Source organism: Archocentrus centrarchus, chromosome 16 (assembly GCF_007364275.1).
Source record: "Archocentrus centrarchus isolate MPI-CPG fArcCen1 chromosome 16, fArcCen1, whole genome shotgun sequence".
Classification (NCBI taxonomy): Eukaryota; Metazoa; Chordata; class Actinopteri; order Cichliformes; family Cichlidae; genus Archocentrus; species Archocentrus centrarchus.
In genome coordinates, this window is record NC_044361.1 from 24,676,461 (window position 1) to 24,695,018 (window position 18,558).

Consider the following 18,558-nt stretch of genomic DNA (forward strand, 5'->3'; position numbering starts at 1 on the left):
TTATTTGAGCCTTATTGCATAGTTACCTACAAATGAGCAAATTTAGTGGCCTGTTATGAAAAGTAATGTGGAAAAAAACAAAAACAAAAAGTGAGTGAAAATCAATCAAAACACATGGAACGTGAACTGCAGTCTTCTTGACATCATGTAATTTCTTTGACAGACAAAAAGGCTGTTTGAAGTCCATTATCTGCTTCCATTGTCTCGAGTAAAGACTCCTCATTTTGGAAGCTGAAAGGACTAGAATTGTTGTGTGTGTAGTTCACTTTAGTCATGTTCTTTGAAACAAGTCGAGTTTACTTGTATGTGTATCTATAGCTATAGTATCTTATTTCCATTTTTTAACATTTAAATTCCTGCTGTTAAAATGGATGGATGGATGGAATTTAAATGTTGTCAGGGGTTATTAGCTGCTTTGTGTTAATGAAACAACAGGTGCACTGGAATGGCAACAATGAAACAACGCTCCTCATCTTTTTGACTGTTTTTTTGACTAGTTTAGCATTTGGCTAATTTGGTTAGAGTCAGTTTCACTACTGGTTGCATGAGGCGATACCTGGACCCTACAGAGGTTACACAGGTAGTCCAAATCCTCCAGAATGGCACATCAATATATGTCATTGCCAGAAGGTTTGCTGTGTCTCCCAGCACGGTCTCAAGAGCGTGGAGGAGATTCCAGGAGACAGGCAGTTACTCTAGGAGAGCTGGACAAGACTGGAGAAGGTCCTTAACCCATCAGCACCAGTATCTGCTCCTTTGTGCAAGGAGGAACAATCAGAAACAGACTTCATGAGGGTGGCCTGAGGGCCCAGTGTCCTCTAGCGGTCCCTGTGCTCACTGCCTGGCACCATGGAGCCCGATTGAAATTTTCCATAGAATACTAAAATTGGTAGGTCCACCACTGGCACCCTGTGCTTTTCACAGATGAGAGCAGGTTCACCCTGAGCACGTGACAGACATGAAAGGGTCTGGAGAAGCCATGGAAAACATTATGCTGCTTGTTTAGCATGAGCGCTTTGGTGGTGGGTCAGTGATGGTCTGGGGAGGCATATCCATGGAGGGACACACACACCTCTGTATGCTAGGCAACAGCACCCTGACTGCCTTTACGTATCGGGATGAAATCCTTGGACTCACTGTCAGACTCTACGCTGGTGCAGTGGGTCCTGGGTTCCTCCTGGTGCATGACAATCCCTGGCCTCATGTGGCAAGAGTATGTAGGCAGTTCCTGGAGCATGAAGGAATTGATAGCATTGACTGGGCCCCACGCTCACCTGACCTAAATCCAATAGAACACCTCAGAGAAATTGTGTTTTGGTCGACTATTTTCCCATTAAGATCTGATGTTTTTAAAATGTTCCTTTAATTTTTTGATCAGCGTATACTGTTACAAATGAATTACCGGTAATTTAACCAGAATATTTACATTAAACAAAGAAACAGGTTCTGGGTTAAATTAATATTAGGTGTTAAATTTGAGCAATTCAGAGAACTTGTTACCACAAACACTTTCAGGTTTCAGTTGATGTTTGACAGGTTTTGGGGCTTTTTTTTGTTTTGTTTTTTTGTTGTTGTTGTTTTTTATTTTGGACATGACTATATAGTGACAGCCATACTTCCTCCTGAGTACATTTCCACAGCTGAATCCACTGAACGTCACCACCTCACTGAGTAGAGTTCAGACCCTGCCTTCACTCCACCAGTATAATTACACTGAGCAGACATACATCAGAATAGTCAGTGACCTTATGACAGCCCCATGTCTGCTGGTCAGATTCACAGGTTCTGTCACTGCAATTGTCTGCCTGCAGTACAGGCAGCAAACCAGTAAGCTCATCATTACTGTGTGCTCAGGTGTGACAGTATGGTAAAGCAACACATTTTCTGTTAATTTTTTGCTGGATATGTAGGGTGGTTGGTAAACTTCAAGTACTGTGCAAAAGTCTTGAACCACCATTGATTTCTTTATATTTTGCTAAGAAAATGGGAAATAGGTGCAGCGATTTATTGAAATGTACAAACATAAATACTGGGTGAGGTCCAGGCTCTGGGGAGGGCAGTCCATGACTGATAGTGTTCCATTGTGTTTTTTTTCTATCCAGGTATGCTTTTACTGCACTGGCAGTGTGTTTGAGATCATTGTCATGCTGAAAAATGAAGCCGTTACCAATGAGTCTTTCCAGATGGTATTGAATGGTGGATCAAAATCTGATGGTACTTTTCAGTATTCATAATTCTATCAATTTTGACAAGATCTTCAACACCACTGACTGAAATGCAGCCCAAAACCATAACAGAACCTCCAGCGTGTTTTACAGATGACTGTAGACACTCACTGTTGTACCTCTCTCCTGTACATATTAACAATGATTTGAACCAAAAGTTTCAAATTTTGATTCATCGCTCCATCAGACCTGTTGCCACTGATTTTCAGTGCAGTTCTTGTGTAATCTGGCACACCTCAGCCTTTTCTCCCCATTTCCCTTCCGTAAGAATGGCTTCTTGACAGCCACCCTTCCACTGAGACCATTTCTGATGAGGCTTTGGGGAACAGCAGATGGATCAGCTGAAGGTCCAGATGCATCTCTCAGGTCCTGTTGCTGGATTTTTTTAGTATTTCTTAAGAACACAACTTTCAGATACTGTTCTCCTGCAGATATTTTCTTAGACCTGCCACTTGTCTAGTTCCACAAAGGTAAACGAAATCTAAACCCATTCATATTCTGAATGACACATTATGTCTGAAAAATGAATAAGTTGCTGTACGAGTGCTCTATATAATTCAAAGTGTGAACAAAAGACAAAATTTGAATAGTGAAAGTAGCATTGTCAGAACTTAATATGAAAAACTGAGGTAAATTTAGAATGTGATATTTATCCTGTGTTAGTCATTCAATAAGCACAAGAATCTCATTTCCTGTTTACCATAATTTTATTTTAGTGTCCAACACAAACAAGGCAATAAAAATGTAACCATGGCAACAACAAAGTTATCAAATCGCGCCGTCTCCTGATTTAATTTTTATTTATTCAGTGTACAAATCGCTGCTGTCACATAGGCTGTGCAAAAAAGGGCCTACGTGCGCACAAGCATAAACCAAAGGTGAGAGTAACCTGCGGTCACAAACTCCTCCTGCAGTGCTGGCCCTTCCAAAGCTAGTGATTTTTCACAACCTGACAAGAATTCATCCGACATCATCATTTGCACAGGAAGCTCACAAGCATACATAAATGCACAACATTGTAAATTAAAATGCAATTAATTTCATTTTGTACTGTGTTTTTTTTTTTTTTTGTTTTTTTTTAAAAAGCAGAGCAAGCAATGCAACCTTCCCTGAATCAACCCTCATTCAGACTGAGGGAACCCTGCACAGATACCACTGACATCACTGTGGGATTAACACAGAAAAAATCAACATATCAATTAATATTCATGCAGAGTGCCCTTTTTACACAGCAAAACTCTGCATTAAAGTCACCTTTCTTGAGATGTAGCCACAGTTTGTCTCCTTTTCTAGAACTGGCTCTCCAGAGGATATTTACATACATCTCTAGTGCTGGGCCTCATCTTTGACCACATCTTCCTGTAAAGGCAGGTTTGTCAGTAAAGGGTGTAATGCAAACAAATGCAAGATAAACAGAAACCCCGTATGCATCATGTCACTTGAAAGGGGCTGTCAGGAGACAAAAGATGTATTTTACCAGCTAAATGAGCGATTGCAAAATACCTAAAGAGATTATTTATCCCAAAAAAAGTTTATTTAGACAGAAGAATGAATTTTGGAAAATGGTGGTGGTGTCTCAACAAGGCCAGGCATTTCTCTGCACATTATGTATATAGACAACCTCTTATATTACATGATTTATATTCCAGCTCTCTGTGTCATCCCCTGCATCAGTTCTATGGCAGCGTCACTTGATGTCCATCAAGTTCTTACTCTTCTCCTCAAGGGTGTCAAATCACATCTGATCAGGTTAGTGCTGTTTCCTCCTGAATGAGCAGCCTGTGGAAAGAGGGTGAGACTGTAGTTTAGACAGGGCTTAAAATAAACAAGATAGTTTTAATTAAAAAAGAAAAAAAAATCACTTAGAGAAGTCTTGATTATATTGTAGCCTTATAATTCATCATATATATCTACAGCCTATAAAAATGGTCAATCTTGCGAAAGCCAATCAGTGCAGCAAGGTGTACCAACTAACTCAGTGCTGAAAAGACATAAGATAAGATAAGAGGACAATAACATTCATGTTACCATCTGCCTTTTCAAAGACTGAATCACCACCAGACTTATGGTTTTATTGCCAAAGGCAACAGCAGCAGAAGGTAGAGTGGGCGGGACAATGACAATATCAGTAAACTTGAACCTTGAACTTAAAGGGGACCTATCATGCCTTGCCTTATTCTGTCTATGCAAACACACACACGTCCATAAATATTTAGATAATGACTTCTAATGATGTCTCAGGGTTCCAGTAGAGTCCAACAATAAAAATATGAAGCTGGAAATGCACACCAACAGGTCCACTTTAATCTCAAACTTTTCACTAACTCACTAAACAGAGTAACAGCATTACTTAAAAGGTTTTTTTTTAAGTCACCAGGCTTCTTTCAAATGGAAAAGATTAGCTATCCCCCTGAATCTAATATCTGGTTTACCTGTTAGACTAAAAAATGTGCGTGAATGAAAAAAAATTGTGTGTTGTGCTCGCAGCTAATTGTGTAGAAATTAATCAGTGATGATGAATTTCTCTCACAGCCACGAGAGTTACTGTATGCCTTAGTTGACACCCTGTTCATGAAGGACACAGTGAGAGGGCAACACAAAGGCAAATGTGATAGAGTAATGCAGAGTGTGTGTACAATCAAGTTTGGCTACCAGTCTCCAGCAACAAAATTTGGGGATTCTGGGACAAGTTTCTGCATTGGGTCAAGTACAGTTCAATTTTATTAATGTAACAGTCACCTCAAGGCACTTTATATCATAAGGAAAGACCTTAGAGTACTAGAAAGAAACCCCAAAAATAAAACAGCCACCTATGAGCAAGCACTTGGCAACAGCGGGAAGAAAAAAAACTCCCTTTAACATGAAGAAACCTCCAGTAGAACCAGACTCAGGGAGGGGCAGCCATCTGCCGCGACTGGTTGGTTTTAGGGTTTAATATTTTTCCCGAAAATGACATGGATCAAATCCCGGGAAATGAAGAGCCATTTCCCGGGAATCCCGGGAAAAAGTTTATTTATTTTTTTATTTTAATTAGGCCTTCTGTAGCCTGTGTCGGCCTTAACCTATTCTGATATTGTAGAGGTAGCTTTCCAGCTATGTCCTGTTATGCCCAGTAGGGGGTAACGTCGGCTTGATTAACGCAATAAAACCTACATCTCGACATTCGAGTGCTCGAGCTATGCGGTGTTGTGTCGTTCCTCAACACTCCCTTAACAAATATAATTCGAATATTCCTCCATTGTACATGGAATTATACCAAGCTATTTTACAACTGCTGGTGCAAAACAATACGGTTCATCTCCACAGCATTGATAAAGGCTCAGCCACGCTGTCGTGGCGACATCTGTTGCACTATATCTCCACCAGTGGAACGCTGTAATAGTCATTGAAAAGTTAACTACCGTACTTCACTATAATATGGCATAACACGGGGCCTTGAGTAATGCACTACGACTTGGTCATTGCCATTCTGGCAACAGCAAATTTATAACACCGTGTCTGAGGGTTAAAGTAGGTTCGCTGTGAATCGTCTATCCTTATAGCCTAAAAAAATATACATTTTACTCAACTCCGTTTTAAAAGCGAAAGTAAATGTTAAAGCAATCTATTTCATGATAATTTCTTCACACATTAGGCCCGTATCCTAATTCATGATTGTTAGTAAGCGGCTGCAAACGAGGAAAAGAAACACTCGAAGTTAAACAGATATTTCTTTATTGTTCAGGGCAGGCATATTTTATAGGCTATATAATGCAATATAACAATATATAATAATATAAAATTATATAATACAAAATACCTTAGGGTAAACACATTGCCTACGATTTCAACAAATTAAAGAGGAAAAAAGCACAACTGTGTAATACCTCTATTAAAACGCTTGAGATGAAGGCTGAAGCCTTAAACGGAGGCTGAACATGCCTGAAATGAAGAGTAATGCTTTTCGCATTAAACGAACCCTTCTCTCAATATTTCCTTAAATTTAACATTCTGAAGCTTTCTTTTCTTTCTGAAAGTCAAATCGACGCGCGCGACTTTTTTCCCGGTTTCCCGTCTAACGTTTCCCGGGAAACGGGAAATGGTTCTGATCGCATTTCCCGGGAATCCCGGATCTCGGGATTAAACCCTAGTTGGTTTTGAGGGGAAAGAGAAAAGAGCGGAGAGAGAGAGGACAAAAGGCATGCTGTTTACTTATATAATATTTGTATTGTTCCCCTCTCTCCTTCATGACCTGAAGGAGACCACTTGGTATAACCTTTGAGGTCTCAACAAGGCTCTTAATGTGAAGCATTTGCAGATAAATTCAAAACAATATGATTCAAAGAAATACAATAAAATTATCTAAGGCTGAGACATTCACATGTAATTCTACCACACAGAGAACAAGTGAGGGGGAGCGAAAGCAAACACCCCACTGGGCAAGAATCAGAGAGAGGGGGAAAAAAAAAAAAAAAAAAAGGATGCAAGTGGAGATAGACAGGTAGAGGTGGAGACAAAGATAGGCAGGTAAATGATTTGATGGAGTATTCAAAGTCACTAAAATTTGATCACTGTGTTCAATTATATTTGCCTACTATATGTAAAGCTGCACTGTGGGTTCACTGGTTAGTCTAGAATCAAGTATCGTTACTCAGCAGCCATCCTGAATTGCTGCCAATCACCTATTTAGGCAGTTATTTTGAGCCATTATCTAAATTTGCAATTATTAAGTGGCTCATGTAGCAGTTTACATATTTGCCTAAGAAGCTAAAGATCCCGGAGACACAAAGGTGCCAGGAAGGGCGTCCGGCATAAAAAAAAAGGTAACTACAGTGCCGCTAGTTATGTAATTCTATATATACAGTCAGGACTAAGGATGTCTAGTTTTCCTGTACCTTCTGTCAGGCGAGCTTTCCCTCCTGTCGGCTGACACAGGACCGTGGAGCAGCCGACACACAGAACTACCGTCTGAGCATGACTGAAGACTGTGGTGATCTTGTAGCAACCTGCAAACAGCATGCAAACCATTTAACTAAAGCTACAGAACAATTACATATCAGGTGCAGTACTGATGACTGGTGTGTCGTTGCAGTTGTTTCTGTAGAGGAGTCACTGGAAACTCATTTCATAGACAACCACAAACTTCACTGTATGCCTTAGTTGACACCCCAATCACTAAGGAAGCAATGAAAGGGCAACACATAAAGGCAAATGTATACAGGAGTGGAAGGAGTGGAATATATATATATATATATATATATATATATATATATATATATATTTATATTTATATATATTTATATTTATATATTTTTTTTTTTTTATTTTTTTTTTTTTTTTCCTTTCCAGGATAGATAGAAAAACACTGAAATACCCAAGCAAATACTTCCCCTCAAATATGCCTTATAGATGGGAAATTCACAACTGTAATTAGGTGCAGTACTCAAGCAAATGTGCTTACAGTTACTGGACATTTCACCTCTTGAATCTTATATATTATTCATAAGTAAACCGACCTGGACATTTGACATCCATGAAATAGGAGTTAGGACTCTGAACAAGACGTTTTTTCTTGTGTCTCCTCTTCTCCAGGTCGGGACTTGGGTGCAAAAGATCCTTTGCGAGCTGGAAGAATTAAAAAAAAAATAAAATAAAAAAAATAAAACAGTTTATTTAAACAAGTCCAAATCAGTTAACATATATAAATAACCCGGACGGCGCTGAAACGACTTTAATATGTGATTAAATAATTGTTGTGGTCATAGGCCTTAGTTACAGCGAGGCAAAGGTCGAGACCCGGTTACACTTTTCAGATGAGGAAACTGAAAGGAAAGAAATAAAATAATCTTAACGCAGTCGCCGCGATGCCCACGATCAAAAATAGCAGAAGAAACATCGTTAAGAGTTTGATTACCCTTCGAAACACCCAACATGCCCAACAAGTAAACACAGATGACCACGACAGTTATCCGACTGCTGACTTATATTTACGCGCGACATTAACCGGCTTCAGCCCTAATAAAGATAATAAACGCACTAAATGCTGAGATTTTAACGTTGTCAGTGAGCCGCGTGGGCTGCTTGCTGAACACGTGTTTCGCCATATTGCGCTGGTTCAAAATTTGACGTTTACATTAACGTAAACCCACTGAGTCCAATATATTAAAAAACGCATTTGTTAAAGCTCTAATATATTTTAACTGTATTGTAAACACGCTCTTTAACGACTGACGGCAAGTTAGGAAGTACAAAGACGCTTTTGTTACTTACAGGCATGTCTGCGTGTTTGGACTCTCACCGGAAAAAGACTCGCTGTCCACGTACCGGAAACTGCTGACTGACTAGGAGGAAGTCCCGAAGGAAGAAATAAAAAAAATAAAAAATACTTGCTCGTGTTTATATTTCACTATCCGTTAGATAAGATCGAATACATACTAGAAATTAACTCAGTTGTGTAAATGTACCGTGAATACATTTTAATGTATTTTTCTGTCGCCTTTAATTAAATCTTATATTGGTTTTCTGGGGGAAAGAGACAATTATCCTATAGTTTAAATATTTTTTTCAACAATAACAGCTGTTAGGAAGCTGGCCAGGCCCTTCTTCATCTATATGTGAAATACTTAAGCTTAAATCCTTAAGTGTAGCCATCAGAAAATATGCTCTAATTAACTAAGCCTATTTTTTTATTTGTAAAGCAGGGGAGCCCAAAGGGCCCAGTCCGATCTTTTTGCACTAAAATACAGTTAGTCCTAGTGTAATAATGTCAACATCCACTATGAGTGGAAAGTAAATGACAGTAAAAATGATGTCAGGAGACTGGAAGTACAAAAGCAGTGAGCGGAATTTAGAAAATGCACCTTAACTTTATATATTCTTTTATCAAGGTCAGCTTTCATGCTTACTGTTCGTATTTTTAATGATGACTCTGATATCCAACAGTGTCTTTTGTGCGTGGATGTAGTATATTAGGTTTGTTGTTATTTGACTAAACTTAGACAAAGTTATCTTGGTATTGCTGTCTGATATTAAGGGTGTAAAGTATTCCCTTAAAAGATACTCCAAGTAAAGCCCTTGATTAGGTTACTTAAGTAAAGGTTTAGGTAAAAGTACTCTTGGATGGGGAGAGTGGTCTTAATGCAGAAGAACTTTAAGCAGCATTTTATTGTTGTAACTGGGTTAGGTAGGTTGAGATAGGTTTTGAATATTTTTTTTTTACTTCAACCAGTGATTATTTCCCTTAAATACTTTAAATTATTACCCAAACAGGTTGGTATTTTTTTTTTTTACCATTTATTATTTTTCAGTCAGCTCTTGAATGTACTGACAGTGATTTGAAACAAATATCTGCATTCTCTAAACACTTTATATGTTTGTTTGCCCAAAAAAAAAAGTTTTATTGTAACATGTAAACAGTCAATCATAGTACACTGTAGTAAGAAGTACAATACTTGCCTCTGAAGGAATTGATAGCAACAAAGTGTCGTGAAAACAAAAAATTATATATATATATATATATATATATATATATATATATATATATATATATATATATATATATATATATATATATATATATATATATATAATCTTATTTCATGATACATCTAGAAAAAAACTCCCCGGTGCCTTCCCTACACGTGTGTTTACTGGTCAAATGGTGCCACCTAGTGACCATGCTGGTTCGGTTCCCTGCGCACTGTGAACCGTTCACTCCCATAAAACTCTCCCACACGTAGCCTTTGAGCCGATGTGGGATTGGGGCCGACAGCGAGTACTTTTTTTTATTACCATTATTTTTGCACGCTGGAAAAACCTGTAGCCTCCCGATATGCTTGTAGACAGAAAAATACCGACTCTCTGATGGCAGCAGAATGAAACTTTAACACACGAGAGCTGATCTGATATAGACAGTTCAACTTTATCCTGCGCAGTCCCAACACAACACAGAGGCACTGAGGAGGATCGGAATTTACCGGTGACAAGTCTGGGATTGAAAAGGGGGGTGAAAAACTGGATCCGCTCGCTACATGGAGCACCGTTTTTAAGGAACCTGCTTGTTTTAACAAAGGAAAGGAAAGGAAATTTAATTTAAAGCGTCCAGTGGATGAGAAGGATCTCCGGTGAAGAGACAGACCCAACTTCTCCCCCCCCTCCCCGAGTTCTGTTTGAAGAACAGCTCCAACCATGGCGAAAAAGTATGATTTCCTTTTCAAACTGTTACTCATCGGGGACAGCGGAGTGGGAAAAACATGTCTGATCATTCGTTTTGCTGAGGACAATTTCAACTCCACGTACATTTCCACCATCGGTACGTTGCTGCGGTTTAATGTTTGAATTACAGGCTGCGACATTTCTGCTTCAGCTTATGATTGGCCTCTCTGAAACTTGGGATACGAGCAAGATAAATGTTTGCTGACATTTCAAGCTCCGTTCTGCCTCTGTTTGCACTACAAACTGGTTTCCCGGACTGATTTCATGTCCCAGCTTGTCTGTGCTCTCTAATTTTTTGTGCTTTATTTTTCACTCTCTCTCTCTCTTTTTTTTTCTTTCCTTATTGAATGTGTGTGCGCTCTCTTTCATGACCCTCTCCCCCATCTCTCCCTCAGATCTCATTCCTCTCACTTGGCTCACAGAGGGTCCACCCACCCTCATTCCTATCTCTTTTACCATCTCTACGTTCCCAGAAGAATGGCTGGCTTTCTGGCATGCACAGTTTTGCACAGGACAGCCCCCTCTTTCTGCCCTGCACTGTCTGTCAGCTTGTCCATCCAGCAGGAAAAAACAAAGCAGTCTGCAGTGCAGGCCTGCATGTCTGTTCTTTATGTCTGCTTGTGGATGGGACCTCCCTGTGGGGTCAGTGAAATGACCTTCACAGTTGCCACATGAGTGAGAGCGACTCATATTTACTGAAGTGTGTGAATTTTTATTTTTCATCAGAGGTATCTAACTCAATCTTTGCCCCCACCCCCACCCCCTCCCTTGTTATCCCCCAGGAATCGACTTTAAAGTAAAAACCATTGATGTGGATGGAAAGAAAGTGAAACTGCAAGTCTGGTAAGAGATGGCATCTGGTTGTTTGTCTGCAAGTGCTTTGTGATATGGCGAAGCAGATAATCCTGATTTGTTGAGTTATCTTCCTCTGCCCTCTGACTGCCTCTGGCACATTTTCCTGAGAGGAAAGAGGAACCTCCCTCTTGTTCTCCAAATCAGGATTTTTATGACAGGGTTCATGTCCAAGTCCATCACACATGGCCACCACAGACAGCCACTCCATGTCATATAAGGGTGCTGCTAGAGAAGATATAGCAGTGTCAAATACCAGTACAGGCAAAAACATGTTTTGTTTTCTCGCTCAGTTTTCACTTCTGTAATATGCCTTCTTTCAGACTGGTGGAAAGGAAATGTATAAAATACTAATTTAGATGTTTTTTTTTGTTTTTTGTTTTTTTTAACATTTATGCAAAGTAGTTCATATTTTATGAGAGTACCTCATTTTCATATTTAAATGTAACATTTCTCTACAGACCTCCAAACTTCATGTGGCCTTCTGATTAGTTCAAGAACAGTGTGTAGAGAGCTTCATGGAATGGGTTACCATTGTCGAGCAGCTGCATCCAAGCCTTACATCACCAAGTGCAATGCAAAGCGTTGGATGCAGTGGTGTAAAGCACACTACCTCTGGACTTTAGAGCAGTGGAGACGTGTTCTCTGAGTGATGAATCACGCTTCTCCATCTGGCAATCTGTTGGACGAGTCTGGGTGTGGTGGTTGCCAGAACAGTGCTTGTCTGACTGCATTGTGCCAAGTGTAAAGTTTGGTGGAGGGGGGATTATGGGGTGGGGTTATTTTTCAGGAGTTGGGCTCGGCCCCTTAGTTCCAGTCAAAGGAACTCTGAATGTTTCAGCATACCAAGACATTTTGGACAATTTCATGCTCCCAACTTTGTGGGAACAGTTTGGGGATGGCCCCTTCCTGTTCCCACATGACTGCGCACCAGTGCACAAAGCAGGTCCATAAAGACATGGATGAGTGAGTTTGGTGTGGAAGAATTTGATTGGCCTGCATAGAGTCCTGACCTCAACCTGACAGAACACCTTTGGGATAAGTTAGAGTAGAGACTGTGAGCCAGGCCTTCTCGTCCAGCATCAGTGTCTGACCTCACACTTCCCATAAACACTCCTAAACCTTGTGGAAAGCCTTCCCAGAAGAGTTGAAGCTGTTGTAGCTGCAAAGGGTGCGACTACATCATATTAAACCTCATGGATTAAGAATGGGATGTCACTCAAGTTTATGTGCATGTGAAGGCAGACAAGCGAATACTTTTGGCAGTATAGTGCATTTTCCAACTAAAAATGTATGGATTTTTACAAAACATTTTCTCAATCCGCCCCTCATACTCTGAACCAGAAAGCACATTCAGTAGCACTCGCATACACTGATCTCTCTCTATTCTGAAGGTTTTTAAATGGGCTGGTAATTATTTAGCGCTTTTCTACTCTAACCGAGCACTCAAAGCAATTCTTACTACAAGTTTCATTCACCCAATCACACACACATTCATACAGCCCCCCCCTTTTTTTCGTGTCTAACATTTACACACACATTCATACCCAGGCAGAGGCTTGTTTATGTTTATTTATATATATATATATATATATATATATCACTGAGAACCAGATTTATAGAAGCTTTTTGTTTCTGAATACCTGGTAAAAATTGACTTTTTTGCTACTGTTAGCATTATCCAATGGTTAAATTTATAACCTGGAAAAGTGTCCAAATTAGCCCAATTTTAAATCAGTAATGTTTTATTTGCATATTAAAACATACAGTTTCAGAAAAACGGTAATATAATCAAAATATTCTTAATGAAAGTGTTCCAGTTGGGAAGAATCTATTAGTAAAAACTTAGCCTAATCTTCTGTAGTGTCTCCCCTTCAGTGAATCGCCCTGCATTCTGCTACATTCCAGGTTTTTTATGGTAGTAGTATTACAAAAACCTTGCGGGTTCTTTTTAATTCCAAGTGTGTGTGTGTGTTTTGTAGGGACACAGCAGGGCAGGAGAGATTCAAGACCATTACAACAGCCTACTACAGAGGAGCCATGGTGAGCACAGTACGCCTGCAAGACAAACAGGGGTGGATAATCAGGCTGACATCACTGCCTCTGTGTGCTCGGTTTGCACCTCTGACTGACTCCTTAAATCATCTCTCTTCCGTCTCGTCTCTGTTTGTCAGGGCATCATCCTGGTGTATGACATCACTGACGAGAAGTCCTTTGAGAACATTCAGAACTGGATGAAGAGCATCAAAGAAGTGAGACGGTTTTCTAAAATAGCAAATATTTTTTTAACCTGTAGCTTCTACTGAGGAAATAATCACACGTCCACCACGATGCATGTGAAATAACCTCTTGAAAACATGTCTGTTTGGTTTTCAAATCTTCCCCCTTTATAAACGAGCAAAAAAGTATCCAGCATGGCCTTGTGCCCTCACTTTGTTAATGATGTTTTTCATCCAAGTAAAACTACTTTTAGTTGATTAAGATATAAGGACTGAAGAAGTTTTCTACTGTCCTGTCAGCTAGGTGTAATGCTGTGTGGAAGACCTCTCCCATTTGTTGCAGAGAGGCAGATATCGCAGCCTGTTCCTCAGAAAGTTGCAGAATTATCGACTAAGTGCTGGAAGCCAAACTAACAAGGGGAGAGCATCAAAGGAAAGTTGCCACTGTTGTCTCACAGCAAGAAGGTGCTTTGAAGCTCCTGGTCTGCTGGAGTGTGCATGTTCTCCCTGTGCCTCCTGATTATTCCCTCTGTCCAAAGATTGGAGATGCTTTAAAATAAGGTTGATTGATGATTCTAAATTGGACATAGGTGTAGATGTGAGCAGTCGTGAGGATATCTCTTTGTGTTAGCCCTGTGATGGACCTACCAGCTGGGGTAGGCACCACACCCGGCGACTCTTTAATGTTGTATAAACATCCGAGTAAAGTAGAAGTAGACTTTAATTTTTTAAGTAGATAAATGCTGACTAGAATATTAAAATTAAAACAGACAATATGCAAACCCCTTTATAAATTTTATAAATCTTTATAATAATTAAAGCCAAGAACATATTATAGCTATATATGCATACCCAGTGTTATTGTCCACCTACTGTTTGTATACTTGCTTACTCTTTGTTTGTTTTTTTTAACCCATTCTCATGTAAGCATCACAGGTATTTGGAGGAAAAACAATTGTTATGAAACATATGACTGGTGCAGTCAGGTTTTGAAAAAGCAGCTACAGCAGTTATAATTTCATGTATGTGTAGCCTGAATGTTGTCAGTGACTCTGAGGGATTTGTTTGGGGGGGGGGGGGGGGGGGGGGGGGGGGGGGGGAGCAGGCAGCTTGTTCTGCCTGAAAACAAACTGTAGACGGCAGCACTGACAAACTGCAGAAAGCCTGCAAGGAAAGATTTCAGTGACACAGTTTGGGTTTAAAGGGAGAAACCACGCTGCTGACAAACAGCTGTTGTTGTTGTGTCTGAACAGGCCCGTTCCCTCTGTTGAGCTCTCTGTGGTGTCTTTTGCTCTGCTGAAGTCACTTTGTTCTGGTCAAGTAATCCCTTTCCCTCTTTCCCAGAATGCATCAGCTGGGGTCAGTCGGATGTTACTAGGCAATAAGTGTGACATTGAGGGGAAGCGGAAAGTTTCCAAGGAGACAGGAGAAAAGGTGAGATGTAACCTGTCTCTTGTGGTGTTCTGTTGGTAAAAATGTAGGTTTGAAGCAGCCGAGGTGTGGGTGCACTTTGACAGTAGTTAAAAGTAGTAGAAAAGCTCATCCAGGGAATAGTACACATGAGTGGATGGATGGAAAATTAATCATTTGTGGTTCCACCTTGCAAAATAAGGTTTAATTTTGAGAAAGAATATTGTATGGATTCCTACCTTTCAAATTTGAGAGGGCAGGATCACTTGAAGTCTCTAAATTTACTCTATATAAATACCAGGAAGTGATTATTACCCATATCCTGACCTCCTTTAACCAGCTCTTTGTCTGCTGTTGACAGCTGGCCAAAGATCACGGCATCAGGTTCTTTGAGACCAGTGCAAAGTCCAACATTAATGTCGAGGAGGTGAGCTGTGAATGACTGCTGTTTCTACATGCCTCATCGAACCTTACACATTAAGCTTGTTTTACTGTGGCTGTTTTGTTAGTGTTTATGTGTTAATGTGAAACACACCTACATTTTTCTCTCTTTCTGTGCTTCAATCCATCTGTCCCTGCAGTCTTTTCTGGCTTTGGCACGAGACATACTGCAAAAATCCAGCAAGAAGCAAGTAAGTCAGAACAGAACATCAATAATGCAGCTATACATTTGTTGCTCTGTAAAGACTATTTTTGCATGCTCTGCCTGCTGTGTGATTGTAATTTAATTTCTTTGTTTTGTTTGACAGGGCCCCGCGGGGCGAGAGGTGAAAATCACCAGCAGCACAGAGAAAAAATCCTCTAAGTGCGTTCTTCTCTAGACACGATGTCACTAGAGCGTGGAAGAAAGGGCATCGAAACTGAAGAGCACCTGTGTTTGACGAGGGAAAATGTGCCAAGTTTTTTAAAAATCAAATACACAGAGGTGCTAAAAATCTGTTTTATACCTAAACTACACTATACTTCCCTTTTATAAGTTGTTCCACAAGAATTGTCCTGTCCCCAAAATAATATATGGATTACTCTTTTAAAACAGCCCCAGTATTTCAAACTGAACATATTCTTTATGTGACATCTACTGCGACAGAAATTATTCCATAAAAAGTTGGTGGAGTCTGACTCTGAGCCCTGGTAGCATTTCAAAAACCGGTCCCCACCATTTCATAGGTTCCTATCACTGAACTGTGTATTTTTCTTGCTTGCGTTATCATTCCTACAACAGTACAAGAGCACTTAAAAGAAACACAGCTGTGTTTTAATGTTACCATTTTATTCATTCATGCAGCTATGCATGAATCACAGTTCAAAATAATCCTTTTTTTTTCTCTTTATGGGTGACCTTTGTGCAGGTCCTCAGTTAATCCACTGCCTGAAACAAGCAGTTTTAGCTCCTTCCCCCTGCTCGGTAAGCAAGCTTTCCCGGTATTCTTCTTACTGGCAACTTCATGCAAACAAAAGATTTGAACAGCAGGTGGGTGGGGCTGCTGTGCTCACAGAGACAGCGTGTGCTTGAGTCAAACATATTAGGGATCTATATCGGCACTCACTGACATCATAAAGATCCAAGCGTAGAAAAGCATAAAACCGAGCATTTTGAGCGGTCTAAAGCCCGAGCCTTTGGCTCGCGTGAATTGCTTACACAAACATTGACTTCATTATTTGAAGCTTTGGCATTGTTTAATATGACCATAGCAGCAAATGTATGACAAGAAAGAGAAAAGCATAACAGGCCTGCTTAAAGTTATAAATTATAAAATAACTGTTGGTACTATTTCATGACATCACAGACAAAAAGATATCCCATACTTTTATGTCAAATGAAACACATTTTTATTCCATATAGGTATAAATATGCAACCCACCTAAATGCACGTTTCCAGAATGAAACCCTGCACCTTCTATCCAGCCACCCACTATTCGCTGAATAATATCTATTACTTCAACTACTGTTTTATCACATTCAACAGAAACTACAGGAACAGGTGCCACTGTTAGAGCTCCAGCGTTTATGGTGTGGAAAATTTCCAGGTTAAGAAGGTGAAAATATGACATGCACATTAATGATGAAACAAGCTGGTTGCTACAGTTGAATCTGAAACAAATTCTGTGGAAAACAAAGCCTTGTTTTGATAGATGAATGGATTCAGAATGTGGATATAGATATTAGATATGGACAGTGATAAGTGCAATATGAGAAGATGAGTGGAGAGAGAAAAGAGTGATGGATAAAGCAAGTGAATGGACAGGATGTAAATGCCTAGGAAGTGGCAGCTTGTGCACGCCCCTCATTGTGAATTGATTTAGTGGGTATTGCCTTTTATCTGAAGTGCCTGGTAAATCTCTTTCTAAACAGTACCACATATTAGCTACAGCTGACATGACAGCCTCACTGTTCAGGCAGTTTGATGATCATTCAAAATGACTGATTACAGATCTTCATCTGATCGTGACAGTTCTTTTTTTTTTCTGCACACTCAAGTTCTGTCTTCTTTTGTGTTTCTTCCACATTGTTAGTCTTCTTACACCTGCCACCAGACTTTGTATGTAGTTTACAGACCTGATGCTTGATGAATAAAATTGCAAAACTATATATTTTTTTGTATTTTTTTTTAAGTTCCTGTTGGCCTAGTAACATGATCAGTCAGACAATCTGGTTTTTCTTTTCTGGTCTAGCATTCTCATAAATTTTGGTGTATTCTTTTTAGATAGGCCAAAATCTCACATTCGCCTCAAGGGCCTTTACAGTCTGTACAGCATACAGCATCGTCTATCTTTAGATTCTCAATTTTGATAAAGGAAAAACTCCTTACAGAATCCATTTAAGAGGGGGGAAAGACGGAAACCTCAGGAAGAGCAACGGAGCAGTGATTCCCAGATATGTGAAATAGCTAATGTATTTACACAGTGGATAGAAATGACAGCGGCACAATTTCAAAGGCCATGTCCTAGTCCATAGACTGTATATAAAAGAAGGACTTAGCCACCATGAGATCACCGGTTTAAAAACTTGTGCAAAGAACATACATTAATGAGACTCTGCAGTTTCTGGATAAATTGCATCTGGGTTTCTACTTGCTTCTAAAAAAAATTGAAGCTACATAGGTTTGCTAAAAAAAAAAAAAAAAAAAAAAATATATATATATATATATATATATATATATATATATATATATATATATATATATATATATATATGAAGGTTTGTACAAACAAGCAGTTAATTGAGTAAAATACTAAAAGGTTGAACAAAAACATGAGATGTGAGGCTTTTATAATGAAAATCTGACATTTTACTGAGCATCCTTAGTTTGAGATCTACAACTAAGTGAGGCTTTTGGTTTTGGTCTGCAGTCTCAAAGCAATTTGATGATATCCAGTAAGCAACTGGAGGCAAGAACCACCATAAAACATTCTTTAAATTTTTATAACTAGGAACTTCTCTTTTTCAAAACTGACACACCTCTGGTTACAGCCCCAGCTATGACTATGATTTCCCATAACTGAGTGGGAGCTTTTGTTCTGGAAATTTCCCATGTTTAAGCCATAGTGAGTATAAAAGATGGACATAGCCACTGTGGCGTCATCCATTGGTTTTTGAAGTCCCATTTCGAAGCTGGAGATGAGCATTTTCCGTTATCACCATGTTGGTTGCAAAAAAA

The 18,558-nt window shown here is 39.5% G+C and overlaps 2 protein-coding genes and 1 non-coding gene across 3 annotated transcripts; 1 reads left to right on the forward strand and 2 right to left on the reverse strand.

Moving 5' to 3' along the window:
- Positions 1 to 3,280: 3,280 nt before the first annotated feature.
- Positions 3,281 to 8,541, reverse strand: rps27.2 (ribosomal protein S27, isoform 2). Its single transcript, XM_030750560.1, has 4 exons — positions 8,475 to 8,541; positions 7,721 to 7,829; positions 7,100 to 7,210; positions 3,281 to 4,004 (listed from the first exon to the last, which is right to left on the reverse strand). The coding sequence occupies exons 1-4, from the start codon at positions 8,478 to 8,480 to the stop codon at positions 3,976 to 3,978; spliced, it is 255 nt and encodes an 84-aa protein (XP_030606420.1). The 5' UTR covers positions 8,481 to 8,541; the 3' UTR covers positions 3,281 to 3,975.
- Positions 7,283 to 7,414, reverse strand: LOC115795164 (small nucleolar RNA SNORA13). The gene has a single exon (XR_004021237.1). It is a non-coding gene; the product is annotated as a small nucleolar RNA SNORA13 (small nucleolar RNA).
- Positions 8,542 to 9,916: 1,375 nt separating the features above from the next.
- rab13 (RAB13, member RAS oncogene family) lies at positions 9,917 to 17,489 on the forward strand. The gene is made up of 8 exons (XM_030750081.1): positions 9,917 to 10,515; positions 11,201 to 11,261; positions 13,253 to 13,313; positions 13,445 to 13,522; positions 14,834 to 14,923; positions 15,261 to 15,326; positions 15,481 to 15,531; positions 15,649 to 17,489. Exons 1-8 carry the CDS (start codon positions 10,392 to 10,394, stop codon positions 15,718 to 15,720), a joined length of 603 nt encoding a protein of 200 aa, XP_030605941.1. The 5' UTR covers positions 9,917 to 10,391; the 3' UTR covers positions 15,721 to 17,489.
- Positions 17,490 to 18,558: the final 1,069 nt, after the last annotated feature.